At 40.1% G+C, this 17,566-nt stretch overlaps 1 protein-coding gene across 3 annotated transcripts in view; it reads left to right on the top strand.

Moving 5' to 3' along the window:
* The first annotated feature begins 386 nt into the window (after nucleotides 1-386).
* The window catches only part of Grm1 (glutamate metabotropic receptor 1), a 367,695-nt gene continuing 350,515 nt past the window's right edge, over nucleotides 387-17,566 (top strand). The window contains exons 1-3 of one of the 3 annotated variants that reach the window (XM_040758192.1): nucleotides 388-945; nucleotides 1,685-1,788; nucleotides 2,371-3,387. In XM_040758192.1, coding sequence (XP_040614126.1) covers nucleotides 2,688-3,387 — 700 coding nt within the window. In that variant the 5' untranslated portion in view covers nucleotides 388-945; nucleotides 1,685-1,788; nucleotides 2,371-2,687. Of the gene's footprint in view, nucleotides 946-1,684; nucleotides 1,789-2,370; nucleotides 3,388-17,566 lie in introns of all 3 variants that reach the window. The other 2 variants (XM_040758193.1, XM_040758191.1) reach the window with 2 other exon arrangements.

The raw sequence follows: 17,566 nt of genomic DNA on the forward strand, positions 1-17,566 counted from the left end.
GACTTGACAGGTGAACAAGGCAATGACTAAGAGCCCTACCATAGGCTGGCTTCTGCTCCTAAGAGTTTTAACTCAGTGTGGACAGGCTCCATGTCATTTTTTTTTTCCTCTGAAAAGGCCAGCTCTCATTCTGTTCAGCCATCCTGCTCCAAAAGGAATGTGATTTAACTTCCAGTTTTCATGCAGAAAGACGTGACACTGTGAGACCTGTCGGGAAGGTGCTGGCAGTCTGGGAGGAATTTGGATAAGTGTTTTTCACTCCAGTGTTTTCATGTGACCTCTTGTTCTCAATTTAGATACATCTTGACCTGGAAAAGGTGGGTGTGGCTTGCCATTCTACATTTGACTCATCCTGTTTTAGGATGTGTATGTTCCTCCTTTCTCTTGTCCTACCCCATGCAATCTCTTTCCATCTTCTTTGAGACCTGCCAACAGAGCCTTCTCCCTAGATATACACACACATTGCTTTTGTGACTGTGGACCTCATTTCCAGAGAGAGAGAGAGACAAAAGCAAAGAACTATGCTTACCCTAAACCAGCCCACAAAGCCCCTCACTCCTCTGGTCAGAGATTACTGAATATCCATGTGTCTTTAAAGCCTCTCAGATGAATACTACTGCAGTGGAGAAAATGATAGTTTCTGCATTTCTCTGGCTTCTCCTCCTCTATTAAACGATGGTTTTTATACATTAGATGTTAGGCAAACCTTGGGTGACCTGCTTTTTTTCTTTTCTTTCTTTTTTTTTTGAGTTTACCTCCCTCCTCCGTTTTTCTTTTCTCTTTTTTTCCTCCCTTGCGGTAAAATAGTGCTGAAGAAAGAGGGCACTAGTGTACAGCCCAGATCGCATCCTTGCACCGTCTGGATTGGAGCTGAGGTGTCTGTGAACCGAGGGCGGCTGCAGTCCTTTGACCTGGGGACCAATAGCTCTGTCTACCCGGACTCAGGTAGGTCGTGAGTACATGCCCCAAACTGGCTCAGCTGAGCAGATGTCTTCCCGCGGTGAAGCCCACCCCCAAAGGAAGATACTGTTCTGATCTATTGGATTTTCTCCTGGATCTAGGAGGATCTTCGTTTATTTATCTCTTTTAGTCCTGCATGTCTGAGACGCGGTGGGGAGCGGTGGGGGTCTGGCTGAATTCCTCCCTCTTTTGTGCCTTGCTTCTTGGGCTTTCACCCCCAGCGTGCTCCTGCAGCAGCCCCCTTTTCATCTTGACTCTCACCTTGAGAAAGGGGAGGGACGGGAGAGGGAGCCAACTTCAGCCCCGCAGGTGCCTCTATCCCCAAAGCAGTTGAATGGAAGTATAAACCTGCAGGACCGCCAGGCAAAGAGAATGAGGGTGGAGAGGAGACATACTAGGGAGGCGACAGATAGAAAGGGTGTGTGTGTGTGTGTGTGTGTGTGTGTGTGTGTGTGTAGAAGGCGAAGGTAGGAGGTAGAAAGAGGGAAGGTGTGTGTGTGTGTGTGTGTGTGTGTGTGAAGAAGACGAAGGAAGGAGATAGAAAGAGCGAAGGGAGATCAAGAATTTCCAGAGTGGTGGTCGCCAGCATCTTTGCAGGAGCAGCAAGGAAAGGTGTTTCCGGCTCGCACTGAGCGCTGTCCAGGGTTCTGACCGCGTAGCGGCTCAGGGTGTTGTGCTAAAGGCGACCCCTTCATGCCCGCTCCCTTTCTTCCATTTCTTACAGCGATGCAAAGCCCCAAAGGTTCCGGTACATAAGCGGATGCAGGATACCCACCGCCTCTCCAACCCCACCTCGAAAAACAATTTATCTATTGCGCTCCTTCTACAGTAAGCTTCATTTTTTAGGGGGTGCAACATACCAAACCCCAACACAGGGAGACTACCAGGCGTTGCCTTAGTAACTAATGTGGCTTTTTTTCACAAGCTGTTGAATTTACATTTACTACTAAAATTGTGTGTCAGGGTCTCTTCAACCCGTAAGTGTTGAAGTAAAAGGTGCTTCCATTGTTTGCGTTGCTTTTTAAACAGCGCTTCTACCTTGCAAAGAGTTTCCAAATTTTCTTCTGGGAAAAAGTTGATCTTTTTAAATGCGGGAAAGTTCTCTTAGGTTGAGGGATTTAGCTCCTCCCCTATTCTCTCCCTCCCCTTGCTGCCCCCATCACCTGAGAAAGCTTGGTAGGCTTGGAGGAACAGAGAAGGGACCTGAGGCTGGAGGAGGGGGCGGGTCAGCAGGACTCTGCACCTCTCAGGACCCCGGTAGCGAGCGAGCAGGGCACAACACTTCCATCACTGACCAGAGCTGCCTCCCTAGATGTTTCTGAAGGATGTGTTGGAGTGAAGTGGACGGGACAATAGTTAGCATCGCAGACCCCAGAGTTTAAACACTTGCTTTCCCTTTTTCATCATCAGCGTCCAGCTCACGGCCACTAACAAGCCGTGCATTGCACACCTGATCTATACACCTTCAGGCACCCGTGAAAAACTGCGACTTGATTTCTTCTAAGCACGCCCCCAGGGTGTAGGAGCGGTCGCAGAGGACCAGCAGGAGGAAGCGGAGGGGAGAGAGGCGGTGGTGGAGGCAGAGAAAGCGTTGAACCAGCTGTGTTGGTCAAAGGCACGAAGCTAGAAAGGCAGCGGTGGACGTCTGGGTGTTTTCTGCTGGGAACCTGCAGGGAAGACCGGCGTGGGAACTCGGCTGGCCCGCGGTGTACCGCGTCTCCGCCACAATGGTCCGGCTCCTCTTGGTTTTCTTCCCAATAATCTTTTTGGAGATGTCCATTTTGCCCAGAATTCCCGACAGAAAAGTATTACTGGCGGGTGCTTCGTCTCAGCGCTCCGTGGCCAGAATGGACGGAGATGTCATTATTGGAGCCCTCTTTTCAGTCCATCACCAACCTCCAGCAGAGAAGGTACCCGAAAGGAAGTGTGGGGAGATCAGAGAACAATATGGTATCCAGAGGGTGGAAGCCATGTTCCACACGTTGGATAAGATCAACGCAGACCCGGTGCTCCTGCCCAACATCACCCTGGGCAGTGAGATTCGGGACTCCTGCTGGCACTCTTCTGTTGCTCTGGAACAGAGCATCGAGTTCATCAGGGACTCTCTGATTTCCATCCGAGATGAGAAGGATGGGCTGAACCGCTGCTTGCCTGATGGCCAGACCCTCCCCCCAGGCAGGACTAAGAAGCCTATAGCTGGAGTGATCGGCCCTGGCTCCAGCTCTGTGGCCATTCAAGTCCAGAATCTTCTCCAGCTGTTCGACATCCCACAGATCGCCTATTCTGCCACGAGCATAGACCTGAGTGACAAAACTTTGTACAAATACTTCCTGAGGGTGGTCCCTTCTGATACTTTGCAAGCAAGGGCGATGCTTGACATAGTCAAGCGGTACAATTGGACGTATGTCTCCGCAGTCCACACGGAAGGTAGGCACTCTATTTGGGAAAGAAAACTACCAAGAGAGCCAAGGAATTGTATGGTTTGTGCCCAGGAACGTAGTGTATGTAGTCTCTGCTTATTTCTAGCACAGCAGGAAGCTGACTTTACCCTTCTCAGTGCACGCCCACCTAGGCATTGCTTTTTATCTTCCTTTCTTGGTAATTACAGTGCAGCAAAACCACATCCCAAAGTGTTGGGGGGGTATAAAAGATATGAAAACTGCATGCAAAGGTGTCCAACTATAGATTTGACTTACAGATCTTAAGGTGGCTCATAATCTGTGTTTGTGTGTTTGGTAAGGTTTATTGATCCAAGGTAAAGGTACTGGATTTCTCTTCAATGAGTGACCAATGGTTTCCCAAACTTAATGGTATAATCAAAGTGAGTCACACACACACACACACACACACACACACACACACACACACACACACACACACCACACACACACACATACACACACACACACTCACACACATACACACACACACACTCACACACACACACATACACACACACATACACACACGCACACACACACACATACACACACATACACATACACACACACACATACACATACACACACACATACACACACACACATACACACACACACCACACACACACACACACACACGCACACACACACACACCACTCCCTGTCTTCTACTGTAGATTTGAAATGTGAGCTTGTGAATTTTATCTTGTCTTAAACATCTGAAGGTATGTGCCATTGTCTTCTGGTGTTCCTACTCACACACACAAAACTTCTCTGGGGATGGGTATTCATGCATCTTCCTCAAGATATCAGAAAGGCACACTTTAAATTCTGGAGTATCTTACATACAAAAGTAAATATTTGAAACATTTATTTATTTTCATGTGCTTATTTCATGTGCCAAAATCATACACCATGTCCCACAAACTTACCTTGTTTTTATGAGAAATGGTGCTGAGAATATCTTGGAGTTGAGTTTAGGCTTATAGTCTTCAATATCATGACCTTGCTCTTCAGAATTTAAAGAGAGACCAATGATAAATTTCCTACAAAAGAACAGCAGATATCAGATTTAAAATGGCTTTTTAAAAATGAGGTAGTCTGACCTGAGGTTAAAGCTTTGCTTTTTTTTCTTCAGAAATTTATGGATGTGAATTCTTGGAGATATCTTACATAAAAGATTCCCTTTACTATGTTCACTGAAGCTTATATGAAGTTTTTGCTAAAATGAGATTTTTTTGAGCTCATCGATTCTAACTTCCCCTAGAGGGTTTATAAGGAAGCAGAGCACCTGGCTATAAATTAACTTCTAAGGCAACAGTTTACAAGTATTTATGTGACATGTACAAGAGATTGAAAAGGATTGCACTCACATTTATTAAGATAAAAGTAGTGAAAAAAAGAGCATAGACATGGTTTCACTTAAAAATGCTCAATATTCAGTCACCAAAGTGGTTGTTGGCTTAGTAAATGTAAACAGGTAAGTCCATAAAGGGGACAGAGTTTCGCAAACAAACCAATGTAATGTAGATTTACACAGAATTCCAGATTTGGCTGATGGAAAAAAAAATAAAACCCTTCCTTCTACCTCACTCTCACTCCTGAATCATGGTTTTCAGTGATGCCCTTTCATACCTCTTTTGAATACAAACTCATTGTTCTTTAAACCACAGCTTTAAATTCAGCAGTTAGTTCTTTACATTTTAAGGTTTAAATGCTAATTTACTACATTCTAGTATTACAGTTTCTTCTAGTACCTAGGCAGACCCTTCTGCGAGTACAAGTCAAAACATGTGAAATATCACCACCAGAGCGATCAATCAATGAGGAATAGTAAAACTCAGATTGAATGTGATTCAGTTGAATATTTAATATTTCTTCCTCTATTGACCTAAGTAATTGCTTACTGATATCATAAGTATGAGTTCTTTTTTCAGGAGGGAGTGGTAATTCATCATTTTTATAGTAACTTTATTTCCCATATTTTATTATGTTTTGTTTGGGGGAGGAGACAATAGGAGACCTACCTCTCTTCAATCTGGTCTTCAAAAACATTGTTACTAAAATAACTGCTAATCACACTTTTTTTTCTGACAAAAGAATCATGTTTTGGAAATGTATTGGACTTGGGTTTGCTAGTTTTGTTGAGAAGATGCCTACCTTGATTTTACCCATGTATTAGCTTGTGTTGCTTTGTTCCTTTTCTGTCTTCGGATGGCTGTTGTATGGCAAGGACTGTGTCTTCACACTGTAATTAATTCCAGACTACATCTTCCTCACAGAGCATCATCCCTTAGATACACTATCTTTCTTCTTTTTAATAGGAATTGCTTTCTCCTTTTATAACACGTTTTACCTGTGAAAATCAAATTGCTTTTGTATTCTTCAAACTCCAAAGAAATTTTGTATGAGCTCCTTTGAGGAAGGACCAACTGTAAATTTATTTTTTTTCTGAGTCTCTGCCCTCTGCTTCTCAGGGACTGTGGTGTACTTCCTTGGTTCACATAGTAATTTTCCTGCCTTCAGACTGATGGGGTCACCTACTGGTGACAGTTTCACTGTCAAGAAGCTGTGAAAACCACATACCAGGGCTGTCTCTACCATCTGGGCACTACTCAGCAAGGAAGATTGCTGATTTTGATCCATGATTTTGGAGTTATAAATCCTAGGGCCTCTAGAGACCTTTATCCTTCTTTTCAATTCAGTCACCCACTAGTCAATTTACCACTGTTAGATTTTTTATGGGGAACAAACCTAATACAGTTCACATCAGAATTGTCTCCACTAGTGTACCTTAATTTCTACAGTCAACTTTGATGACTTTAAAATAATCATAGGATGGGATGTATGTTCATTTTTCTTATTGTTTTCTATATAATTATCACTTTGTTTCACTTTGAAATAAGCTTTGGGCTATTTTCTGTTTTGTTTTTACCATCGGAATTTAGTAGTTATATTCTTTCATGTAGTTTTCAAGCTTCAGTTATTTGTACTGAAGTCCCCACCACAACTGTCAGTGTAAGAGACAGGAAAGAAAGGGTGCATGTGAAGTTTCTTCAGTCGAGGCCCCAGATGCTCTTCTTGACTGCATCTTGAGCATTGTGAGATGGGAGAAGAAGAAAAAGAGGGAGATCGGAGCAACAGAACCCCTGTTTATGTACCAATAAAATTCAAATCCACCTGATGCTCACTTGAAATGTGTATCTTTAAGTATGCTATGCATTGAGTACTAAAACAGCTGCTTCTAAGAAGACTTTCCATTCTGCAACTATCCACCTTAAGGCAACTTCTTGAGTAGTTGGATTTCAGTTTGGTTCCACATTTCTCTTGATATGTATTTACATTTTATATGTAATTGACCTTTTTTTTGCTTCTTTTCAATATTTGATTTCTTTTCCTTTTTAGAAACATTTTTCCATTTGATGTAAAACAATTTAAAATCTCATGGTATCTGGGGAAAACCCTAACAAATCATAAATACATAAAGTCAGCAAGATTTGTCTCACAAAATTACGTATACTAACTTTTACTTGAGGGTGTCTGTTGTCATAGTTCCTATTTCCAGTAACTTTTTTTGTTTGTTTTGATTTGTTTTTCGAGATAGGGTTTCACTGTGTGTCTTTGGAGCCTGTCCTGGAACTAGTTGTTGTAGACCAGGTTTGGTCTTGAACTCACAGAGATCCACCTGCCTCTGCCTCCCGAGTGCTGGGCTTAAAGGTGAGCACCACCACAGTATCTTTTCCTTATCATCTTGATTGCAATCTATTTCACAGGATGCTCTACTCCAAACGGTTCTATTTTATCATAGAGCTAGGAACAGTATTGTCTTGAAAGATTATTTACACCAACACATGAAAGATGCCAAAGCTAACACCACTCTTCCCTTATTCAAGCTCTAGACCACTTAATTGTGCTTAAGGATTCTAATGAGATGATTTAGAGGCTAATTTCAGAAGCAGAACTGCACAGGACTCAGTATATTTTCAAAACCCCTTAAACTGATGCCTTGAAGTTTCCAGCACTCCTCCCTTGCTGACTAAGAGTCATTTGAGGCAACCCAGTCCCATCTTGTAGCTGACATTCATCACCACTGCATCCTCTCGTCACCAGGTCATTCACTCACCTTTTCTTCTCCTCGTGCTTATTGCTGATATCAAACAGATATTACAAAAATCAATATCTCAAAAATCTCCTAAAATTCTGTATCACTACTAGTAACCATATCCTTCTCCCACCTATCCCTGAACATCTCTTAATTTTTGTTACTATTACTACTATTATATACAAGAATAGAAATGCGATGCTTTCCTTTTAAGTATAAGTTTTATTTTTCTTAAATCTGCCTTTCTAACCTAGAGAGGTACATTCTGGCACTTTAATTCACCTGAGCATCCCAGCTCTGTGTGGTCAGGTCATAATAATAATATGCTCTAAAACCTGAATAAAATATCAGGTGTGAAGTCTTGTACCCCTTCATCGGTGAACTATTTCCTGGATACTGCTGGCATTCAATTAGGCTAATGTGAATTGCCCTAGGAGAATGTCCTTCCATTCAAAATCATCCCACCTGGTGGGCACATAGATGACTAAGTGTAGTATAAATGAAGAGCTGTTGCAATAGCTACAGAAAAACTGTAAGAATTTTGAAGGAGGCTTCAGGTACCTAAAGAGGATGGAGTTTACCACGTGTGAAATAATCAACAGGCAAACACTAATCATTGCAGCTTAGGCGTTTGGAAACACAAGTTTATAAATGTTAAAAAACACTGAAAGAAAACACTATTTAGTATAATTATTAGCTGGTGACAAGGGAATGCTGGTTCAGATTTTATTTGGGAATATAACATTTCTCAAAGGTAGATACAATGCTGAAAATATAAGGCAGGGAAAATAAACAGCTTTGAATACTTAGAGTTGTGAGTCTGGGCTAGGAACTAAAACTTAGAAAAGAAGTGGATTCTTCTTGGACTCCTTGAGTCTTTATAGCCATGAAGGACAAGTAATGGAGGTTCTTGCCATGTGACAGTTTGGGCTACAAGAAAAGCACATCCAAGCCAAATTCAACCTGATTCGAAGACAACTGAAATTGAATCTGTCATTAGCAAGAGAGAGGGTGGAAAAGAATGACAGAGAGGCACTTAATTTGTGACTTACTAAGAGTATTTGAATCAAAGTAGAACTTTATTTTCATCTAACTCATTCACCTATATACCTTATGCTTGAGACATTAGTTTCTTCAAATCCCAACCTTTTGTGTTTAATGTTTTACAAGGTGATTTCTGAAAACTGTGCCCTATAATTTCCTAATTTCTACTATAGAAAGCAAACTAGATATTTTCTTTGAATATACAAAGTAATAATAAATATCAGGTGCTACTTTGTGTCTGAATATAGTTTATAAACACATTAATTTTTAACACAAACCATCCTGGGTTGATACCTTTGAATCTATGTCTTCATTTGCTTTTTTTCCTTTTCTTTTATATTAGCTATGTTTATCAAACCCATTCTCTAAGCTTCAATTGTCAACTTGACACAGCCTAGAGTCCTCTGAGAGAAAAGCCTCCATTGAAGAATTGTTTAGATTAGATTGACCTGTGTACATGCCTGTGGGGAACTGTCTTGAGTATGTATTAATATGGGAGAGGCCAGTTCACAAAGTAATATGGTGAGTACTTAGAACCAAAGCAGAAAAAAGGATTTGTAGTTCAAACTATTCGTCTTCTTTTTTTTGGATTTCTAGCTTCCTAAAGGCTTTTAAATATTATTATTATTGTTATTATTATTATTATTTAGTTAGAAACAATCTTGTTTCACATGTCAATCCCAGCTCCCTCTCCCTTTCCTCCTCCTCAGCTCTCCCCATCAGGTCCCCCAGTCCCCCACCCAACCCAATCCCCAGGGAGGATGAGGTCCTCCACGGTGGATCTCCAGTGACTGTCATTTCATCCAGGGCAGGGCCTAGGCCCGCCCTCAAGGGTCCCGGATGAGAGAGCCTCCTATATTGTGGCATGGGCACTCAAAGTCTATTTGTATGCCAGGGATAAGTACTACGCATGGCCTCATAGATTGCCTAGGCCTCATCACTGACACCCACATTCAGGGGGTGTTGGTCAGTCCCATGCTTTCCACACAGTCATCAATCTGGGGTCCATGAGCTCCCCCTTGTTCAGGTCAACTGTTTCTATGGGTTAAACCAGCCCAGTCTTAACTCCTTTGCCCATTAGTTCTCTCTTTCTGACACTGGATTCCAGGAGTTCAGTTCAGTGTTTGTCTGTGGGTATCTGCCTCTGCTTTCATCAGTCGCTGGATGAAGGTTCTGTTTCCTAGACTCTCTGGCAGTGGGGATTGTATGCTGGCACTACCCTGATTCATGTCTAAAATCCATAAATGAGTGAGTACATACCATGTTTCTCTTTTTGTGACTGGGTTACCTCACTCAGGATGGTTTCTTCTAGTGGCATCCATTTGCCTGCAAATTTCAAGATTCCATTGTTTTTTTCCGCTGAGTAGTAAGTACTCCATTGTGTAAATGTACCACATTTTCTCTATCCACTCTTCAGTTGAGGGGCATCTAGTTGCTTCCAAGTTCTGGAAAGTACAAATAATACTGCTATGAACACAGTTGAACAGATGTCCTTGCTGTATGAATGTGCATTTTTGAGTATATGCCTAAGAGTGGAATTGCTGGGTCTTGTGGTAGACTGAGTCCCATTTTCCTGAAGACTCTCCATACTAATTTCCAAAGTGGCTGTACAAATTTGTACTTTCACCAGCAGTGTAGGAGTGTTCCCATTTTTCTACATCCTTTCCAGCATAACTGGAGTTTTTGATTTTAGCCATTCTGACAGGAGTGAGATGGTATCTCAGAGTTGTTTTGATTTCATTTCCTGAATGGCTAGGGATGTTGAGCAATTTCTCAAGTGTCTCTCGGCCATTTTAGACTCCTCTACTGAGAATTCTCTATTTAGTTCTGTACCCCACTTTTTGATTGGATTCTTTGATTTTTTTGGAGACTTGCTTCTTGAGTTCTTTGTAAATTTTGGAGATCAGCCCTCTGTCAGATGTGGGGTTAGTGAATATCTTTTCCCAATCTGTGGGTTCCCTTTTTGTCTTGCTGACTGTGTCCTTTGCCTTATAGAAGCTTCTCAGTTTCAGGAGGTCCCATTTATTAATTGTCGATCTCAGTGTCTGTGCTACTGGAGTTATGTTCAGAAAGCAGTCTCCTGTACCAATTCATTCACGAGTGCCTCCCACTTTCTCTTCTAACAGGTTCAGTGTGATTGGATTTATGTTGAGGTCTTTGATCAATTTGGACCTAAGTTTTGTGCGTGGCAATAGACATGGAGTTGTCTGCATTTCTACATGACAGCATCCAGTTATGCCAGCACCATTTGTTGAAGATGCTTTCTTTTTTCCATTGTATATTTTTAGCTTCTTCGTCAAAAATCAGATGTTCGTACATTTATGGGTTAATATCAGGGTTTTCAATTTGATTCCATTGGTCTACCTGTCTATTTTTGTGCCAATACCAAGCTGTTTTCAGGACTACAGCTCTATAATCGTGCTTGCAGTCAGGGATGGTGATGCCTCCATATGTTGCTGTGTTGAATAAGGTTGTTTTGGCTCTCCTGGGTCTTTTGTTTTTCCATACAAAGTTGATTATCATTCTTTCAAGGTCTGTGAAAAATTGTTCTGGGATTTTAATGGGGATTGCCTTAAATCTGTTTATTGCTTTGGGTAAGATTGCCATTTTTACTACATTGATCCTACCTATCCAAGAGCATGGGCGATCTCTCCAGTTTCTGGTGTCTTCTTTAATTTCTTTCTTTAAAGACTCAAAGTTCTTGCTATACAGGTCTTTCACTTGTTTGGTTAGCGTTACCCCAAGGTATTTAATGTTGTTTGTGGCTATTGTAAATGGCAATGTTTCTCTGATTTCTTTCTCAGCCCTTTTATTGTCTGTATATAGTAGGGCTACTGATTTCTTGAGTTAATCTTGTATCCTGCCAATTTGCTGAAAATATTTATCAGCTGCAGGAGTTCACTGGCAGAGTTTTTTGGGTCACTTATGTAAACTATCATATCGTCTGCAAATAGTGAAAGTTTGACCTCTTCTTTTCAATTTGTATCCCCTTGATCTCCTTTTGTTGTCATATTGCTCTAGCTAGAACTTCAAGTACAATATTGAAGAGGTATAGAGAGAGTGGACAGCCTTGTCTTGTTATTGATTTTAGAGGAATTGCATTGAGTTTCTGTCCATTTAGTTTGATGTTGGCTGTTGGTTTGCTGTATATAGCTTTTATTATGTTGAGGTAAGTTCCTGTTATTCCAGATTTCTCCAAGACTTTTATCATGAAGGAGTGTTGGATTTTGTCAAAGGCTTTTTCAGCATCCAGTGAGATGATCATGTGATTTTTTCTCATCTTGTTTGCATGGTGGATTACACTGATGGATTTTCATATGTTGAACTATACTGGCATTACTGGAATGAAGCCTACTTGATCTTGTTGGATGAGTTTTCTGATGTGTTCTTGGATCTGATTTGCCAGTATTTTATTGAGTGTTTTTGCGTCAATGTTCATGAGGGATATTGGTCTGTAGTTCTCTTTCTTAGTTGTGTCTTTGTGTGGCTTGGGGATCAAGGTTATTGAAGCCTTGTAGAAAGAGTTTGCAAAGACCCTTTTGCTTCTATTGTGTAGAATACTTTGAGAAGAATTGGTATAAGCTATTCTTTGAATTTCTGGTAGAATTCTGCACTGAGGCCATCTGGCCCTGGGCTTTTTTTTGGTTGGGAGATTTTTGATGACTGCTTCTATTTTCATAAGGGTTATAGGTCTATTTAAATTGCTTATCTGTTCTTGATTTAATTTTGGCAAGTGATGCCTATTCAGAAAATTGTCCATTTCCTTTAGATTTTCCAATTTTTTGGAGTACAGGTTTTCAATGTATGACCTGATGATTATCTGGATTTCCTCACTGTCTGTTGTTATGTCCCCATTTTCATTTCTGATTTTATTAATTTGTATGTTTACACTCTGCGGTTTGGTAAGTTTGGATGAAGGTTTGTCTATCTTGTTGATTTTCTCAAAGAACCAACTCTTCGTTACATTGATTTTTTGTATTGTTTCCCTAGTTTCTGCTTTATTGATTTCAGCCCTCAATTTGATCATTTCCTAGTGTCTACTCCTCCTAGGTGAATTTGTTTCTTTGTGTTCTTGAATTTTCAGTTGTGCTGTTAATTCTCTAGTGTAACTATTCTCCAGTTTCTTCATGTGGGCACTTAGTGCTATGAACTTTCCTCTTAGCACTGCTTTCAAAGTGTCCCATCAGTTTGGGTATATTGTGTCCTCCTCATTCTCATTGAGTTCTAGGAAGTCTTTAATTTCTTTTTTTATTTCTTCATTGACCCAGGAATGGTGCCATTGCATATTATTAAACTTCTATGAGTTCGTAGGGTTTCTGCAATTTGTGTTGTTGTTTAATTTTAATTTTAATGCATGGTGGTCTGATATGGTGTATGGAGTTATTCCAATTTTTTTGTACCTGGTGAGGTTTGATATGTTGTCAAGTATGTGGTCGATTTTTGAGAAGATTCCATGTGGCACTGAGAAGAAGGTATATTCTCTTTTATTTAGGTGGAATGTTTTATAGATGTCTGTTAATCCTAATTGTGTCATAACTTCTATTAGTTCTTTTGCTTCTTTATTAAGTTTTTGTCTGGTAGTCCTGTCTAGAGGTGAGAGTGGTGTGTTGAAGTCTCCCACTATAAGTGTGTGGGGCTTTATATGTGATTTGAGTTTTAGTAATGTTTCTTTTATGAATGTGGATACCTTTGTATTTGGGGCATAGATGTTCAAAATTGAAACTTCATCTTGGTGGATTTCTCCTGTGATAAGTATTAAGTGCCCTCCTTCATCTCTTTTGATTGATTTTATTTTAAAATCTAATTTGTTAGGTATTAGGGTTGCTACCCCTGCTTGTTTCTTGGGTCCGTTTGATTGGAAAATCTTTTCCCAACCCTTAACTCTGAGGTAATGTCTGTCTTTGAGGCTGAGGTGTGTTTCTTGTATGCAATAGAAGGATGGGTCCTGTCTTCGAATCCATTCTGTTAGCCTCTGTCTCTTTATGGGCAAGTTAAGACCATTAATATTGAGGGATATTAGTGACCATTGGTTGCTCATTCTTGTTTGTTTTGGAATAGTTAATGGTGGTGGAATTATATGTGGATTTCCACCTCTTTTCTTTTGGCTGTTGGTAAGGTGGGATTATCTATTGCCTATGTTTTTCTGGTTGTAATTAACTCCCATGGGTTGGGATTTTCCTTCCAGAACTTTCTGTAGGGATGGATTAGTGGATACATATTGTTTAAATCTGGGTTTGTCATGTAATATCTTGTTTTCTCCATCTATAGTGATTGAAAGCTTTGTTGGGTATAGCACTCTGGGCTGGCATCCATGGTCTCTTAGTGTTTGTTGGTAGAATATCTATCCAGGACCTTCTGGCTTTCAGAGTTTCCATGGAGAAGTCAGGTGGGATTCTGATAGGTTTGCCTTTGTATGTTACTTGCCTTTTGTCTTTGCTGCTCTTAATATTCTTTCTTTATTGTGTATGTTCGGGGTTTTTACTATTATGTGGCAAGGGGATTTCCTTTTGTGGTCTACTCTATTTGGTGTTCTGTAGGCTTCTTGTACTTTCATTGGCATGTCTTTAAGTTGGGAAAGTTTTCTTTTATGATTTTGTTGATAATTTTTTCTGCCCCTTTGAGGTGTATTTCTTCACCTTCTATACTTATTATTCTTAGGTTTGGTTTTCTCACGGTGTCCCATTTTCCTGGATATTTTCTGTTAGGGATTTGTTGGACTTAACATTTTCTTTGGTGGATGAACCTATTTCCCATATTGTATCTTCAACACCTGAGATTCTGTCTTCCATCTCTTGTATTCTGTTGGTTATGCTTGTAATTGTAGTACCTGACCATTTGCCCAGCTTTTCTATTTCCAGCATTCCTTCAGATTTTGGTTTTTTTTATTGTCTCTATTTCAGCTTTTAACCCTTTCACTGTTTGAATTGTTTCTTGTAATTTTTACTTTGTCTTTTCCTCTCTTTCTTGCATTTGTTGAAGTTTTTGGTTTGTTTTTTTCTTCCATTTCTTGCAATTCTTGCATGTTTTGGATTTTTCCCCTCCATTTCTTGTATTTTTTGGTTTGTTTTTTCTTCCATGTCTTTAAGGGATTTTCTCATATCTTCTTTGAGGGCCTCTATCATTTTCATGAAGTTGTTTTTAAGGTCTTTCTCAGCTGCTTCTTCTGCAATGGACTGTTCAGGTCTTGCAGGTGTGGGTTCTCTAGTTTCTGGCAGTGTCATATTTGTTTTTCTGTTGGTGGGTGTGTTTTTACATTGTGTCCTTCCCATCATTTCTTCCTGTGGGTGCAGAATGAGTCTCTCCCTCCCCTGGTGTGTATGTGCCCACGGTTCCTTTCCAGTGGGTGGGAGCATGTCCAATACCCTGGTGGCTTTCCTCTTGTGTGGATGAAGGTCATCCTAGTATTGGGACCTTAGCAAACTCTGGGTAGGCTGGACCCTCGCCTTGCCTATCCAGTGGGTAGAGAATGGGACTTGGAAGCTGGCAGTTTCTGGGTGGGCTGAATCCCGTTGGGCTGGGATCCGGTTCTGCTGTTTGCAGTCCTCAGGTTTCTCTGGTGGTTCTGCTCAGGCCACAGGAAAGCAGGCTGGAGGCAGACTCACACTTACCTTGCCTGTCCTGTGGGTGGAGAATGGGATTTGGAAGCTGGCAGTCTCTGGGCGGGCTCCAAACTATTCTTACTTTTACATTGGAAGTAACATCTCACCAAGGTTGTCAATTTTCATAGAAACTGTAATTGAAAAACCAGATTGAAGGCAGGATATAAAGCATTGTCAAAACTATCTTTGTCTCCTTCATCTGAGAGTTATCCTCAGACTTTGAATTTATGTAGAAATATTTGCTTCTTTCATATATGCTTAACAATTCTTTATACGTATCAACACTTTGACTTTTAACTTTTGTGAATTTTTTTCTCATTTTAATAGGAATATTTGCTTTCTTAACCTGCTGGTACTGTTATGTCAAATATAATAGTATGTTCTTTATGAAAAGAATTTATTGATTCAAGAAGTAGCTTGGTGCTAAGAAGTGCTCATATATTGATTTTAGGATTTTCTTTTTTGGTAACTACATAGCCCATAGGTTACTGATTCAGGGCAACATGGGTAATTAAATATCAATTCCTTAAACAATTAAAATAAAATCCTTAATTGTCAAGTGAAACAAAAATAATTTGAGAAGCATAAATTCTTTGGTTACTAAGTAACCATTTTTTCCTTTTAATGCCAAAGTCCCATAGTGTCCAGGATTCAGTGTGGCTTGACTGATTTAAATTCAAAACAATTCCCGTACTTCAGCCTTCTAAGTGGTAGGAGACTAGGCACCACATATGGCTTATTTCCCTTCTGATAAAATTCATTAATGAACACATGAACCAAATATAAAATCACATAACTTGAAATAACAATAAAAATAACAACTGTTATCATTATCACTATTATTGTCAAGTGTCTCAAACTATTAGAAGAACCTGAAATAAATAAGTAGTGATAGGTCCTTGGATTTTTAAAAAAATCACAATTGATCAGTTTCTGAAATAGATACTCATAAGACTATGGGAAATACTGTATGCATCCCAGTTTTATTTGTGAACTAAGAACAATGCTTACTGTTACATTACTGACTTCAAGCAGCATTTTGTAGAACTAAAAGCTGGTATACATATCTACCATTCAGTTGCCTTTGTTAAACTTCTACCAGAAACATGGAATCCTCTCAGCTCAAGGGTATTGAGCACAAAAAAGAAACCAGTTAGTAGTCTCTGGAGGCTTGATTCCAAAGGTAGGAACTGAAGATGAAATGAACTTCATTGTTAAAAGCACAGAATTTGCCATAGCTTTCAAAAAACTTTTTCATGTTTCAAATAAGTAAATTAGGGACACAGTAATATAATTGACATACCCATTACCATGACATTCATTGGTAGCAAAGCCAGCAGTAATTCAGATTTGTCTTAGATATTTTATTAAACCCATGGTTATTTGAAACTCACATGACCCATCCTTGTAGATTGTCTGTATGTGACGTTCTTGTCATCTGCTCCAGCTTCATTGTATGCAACTATGCTGTTGCAATTCAGTAGATCCTGGGAGAGGCCTCTCTATCTTGTAAACTCATTCTCACAGCTCAGTGTCAGCCTGTCAGTGTCAACTCTCGTTTTAGTTTTGGATGACTGTAACGTTCATTGATACAATCCTTATCTTTGTTGATATCAACTCCATGTCCTTTGCCTTCATTCCAGCAACCCTCTTTGCCTGACCAGATTCTGGCACCTTGGTGTTATAAAACATGTTGTAACCAGGTGGGGGTTGTGCATGCCTTTAATCTCAGCACTCGGGAGGCAGAGGCAGCTGGATCTCTGTGAGTTCGAGGCCAGTCTGGTCTATAGAGTGAGTTCCAGGACAGCCAGGGCTACACAGAGAAACCCTGTGTTGAAAAACAAACAAGCAAACAAACAAATAAACAAAGAACAAAAAAAATGTTCTACTCTTGAAGTTGAACTTGCAAATGACAGGAATTCTTTGAATAGCACAGTGTCTTTTTCAACTTCTTTTGTTCCCAAGTTTCTTGCTTTAACCTTCCATATATCCACTGAAGTTATTAATCACATCTGTTTTTATTTGACTTGGTTCTGGTTTTACATCTGAGCAACTCTACCCTGTTATATGTGCTTGTTAACCATCTTACAGATAGGCCATCTGTGTCCTTGTTTCAGAGAAAGGAAATTTTAAATTTTGAGTAATTATTCCATATAAATCTACATTTTGAGGAAATTAGAAATTAGTCACTCCCCCACCCATTAGGAATAAAAGGTACAAAAGAATCTCATATTTTTATTGTGTTGATGAAAGACAGTAGTACTAAGAAAACATTTCCTGCCATTAGTGTTGTCAGGTTTCCTAATAACTCAAATTAAGAGTGTCTTAGCATAGCTGAACAGGTATGAATGGATTGTGAGGTATTTGTGGGGCAGGGGTGTGAAAATAAAGAAGAGTGAGGTACATCTTGATGATTTGCT

This window comes from Mesocricetus auratus, unplaced genomic scaffold, assembly GCF_017639785.1.
Source record: "Mesocricetus auratus isolate SY011 unplaced genomic scaffold, BCM_Maur_2.0 Super-Scaffold_100018, whole genome shotgun sequence".
NCBI classification, from domain to species: domain Eukaryota; kingdom Metazoa; phylum Chordata; class Mammalia; order Rodentia; family Cricetidae; genus Mesocricetus; species Mesocricetus auratus.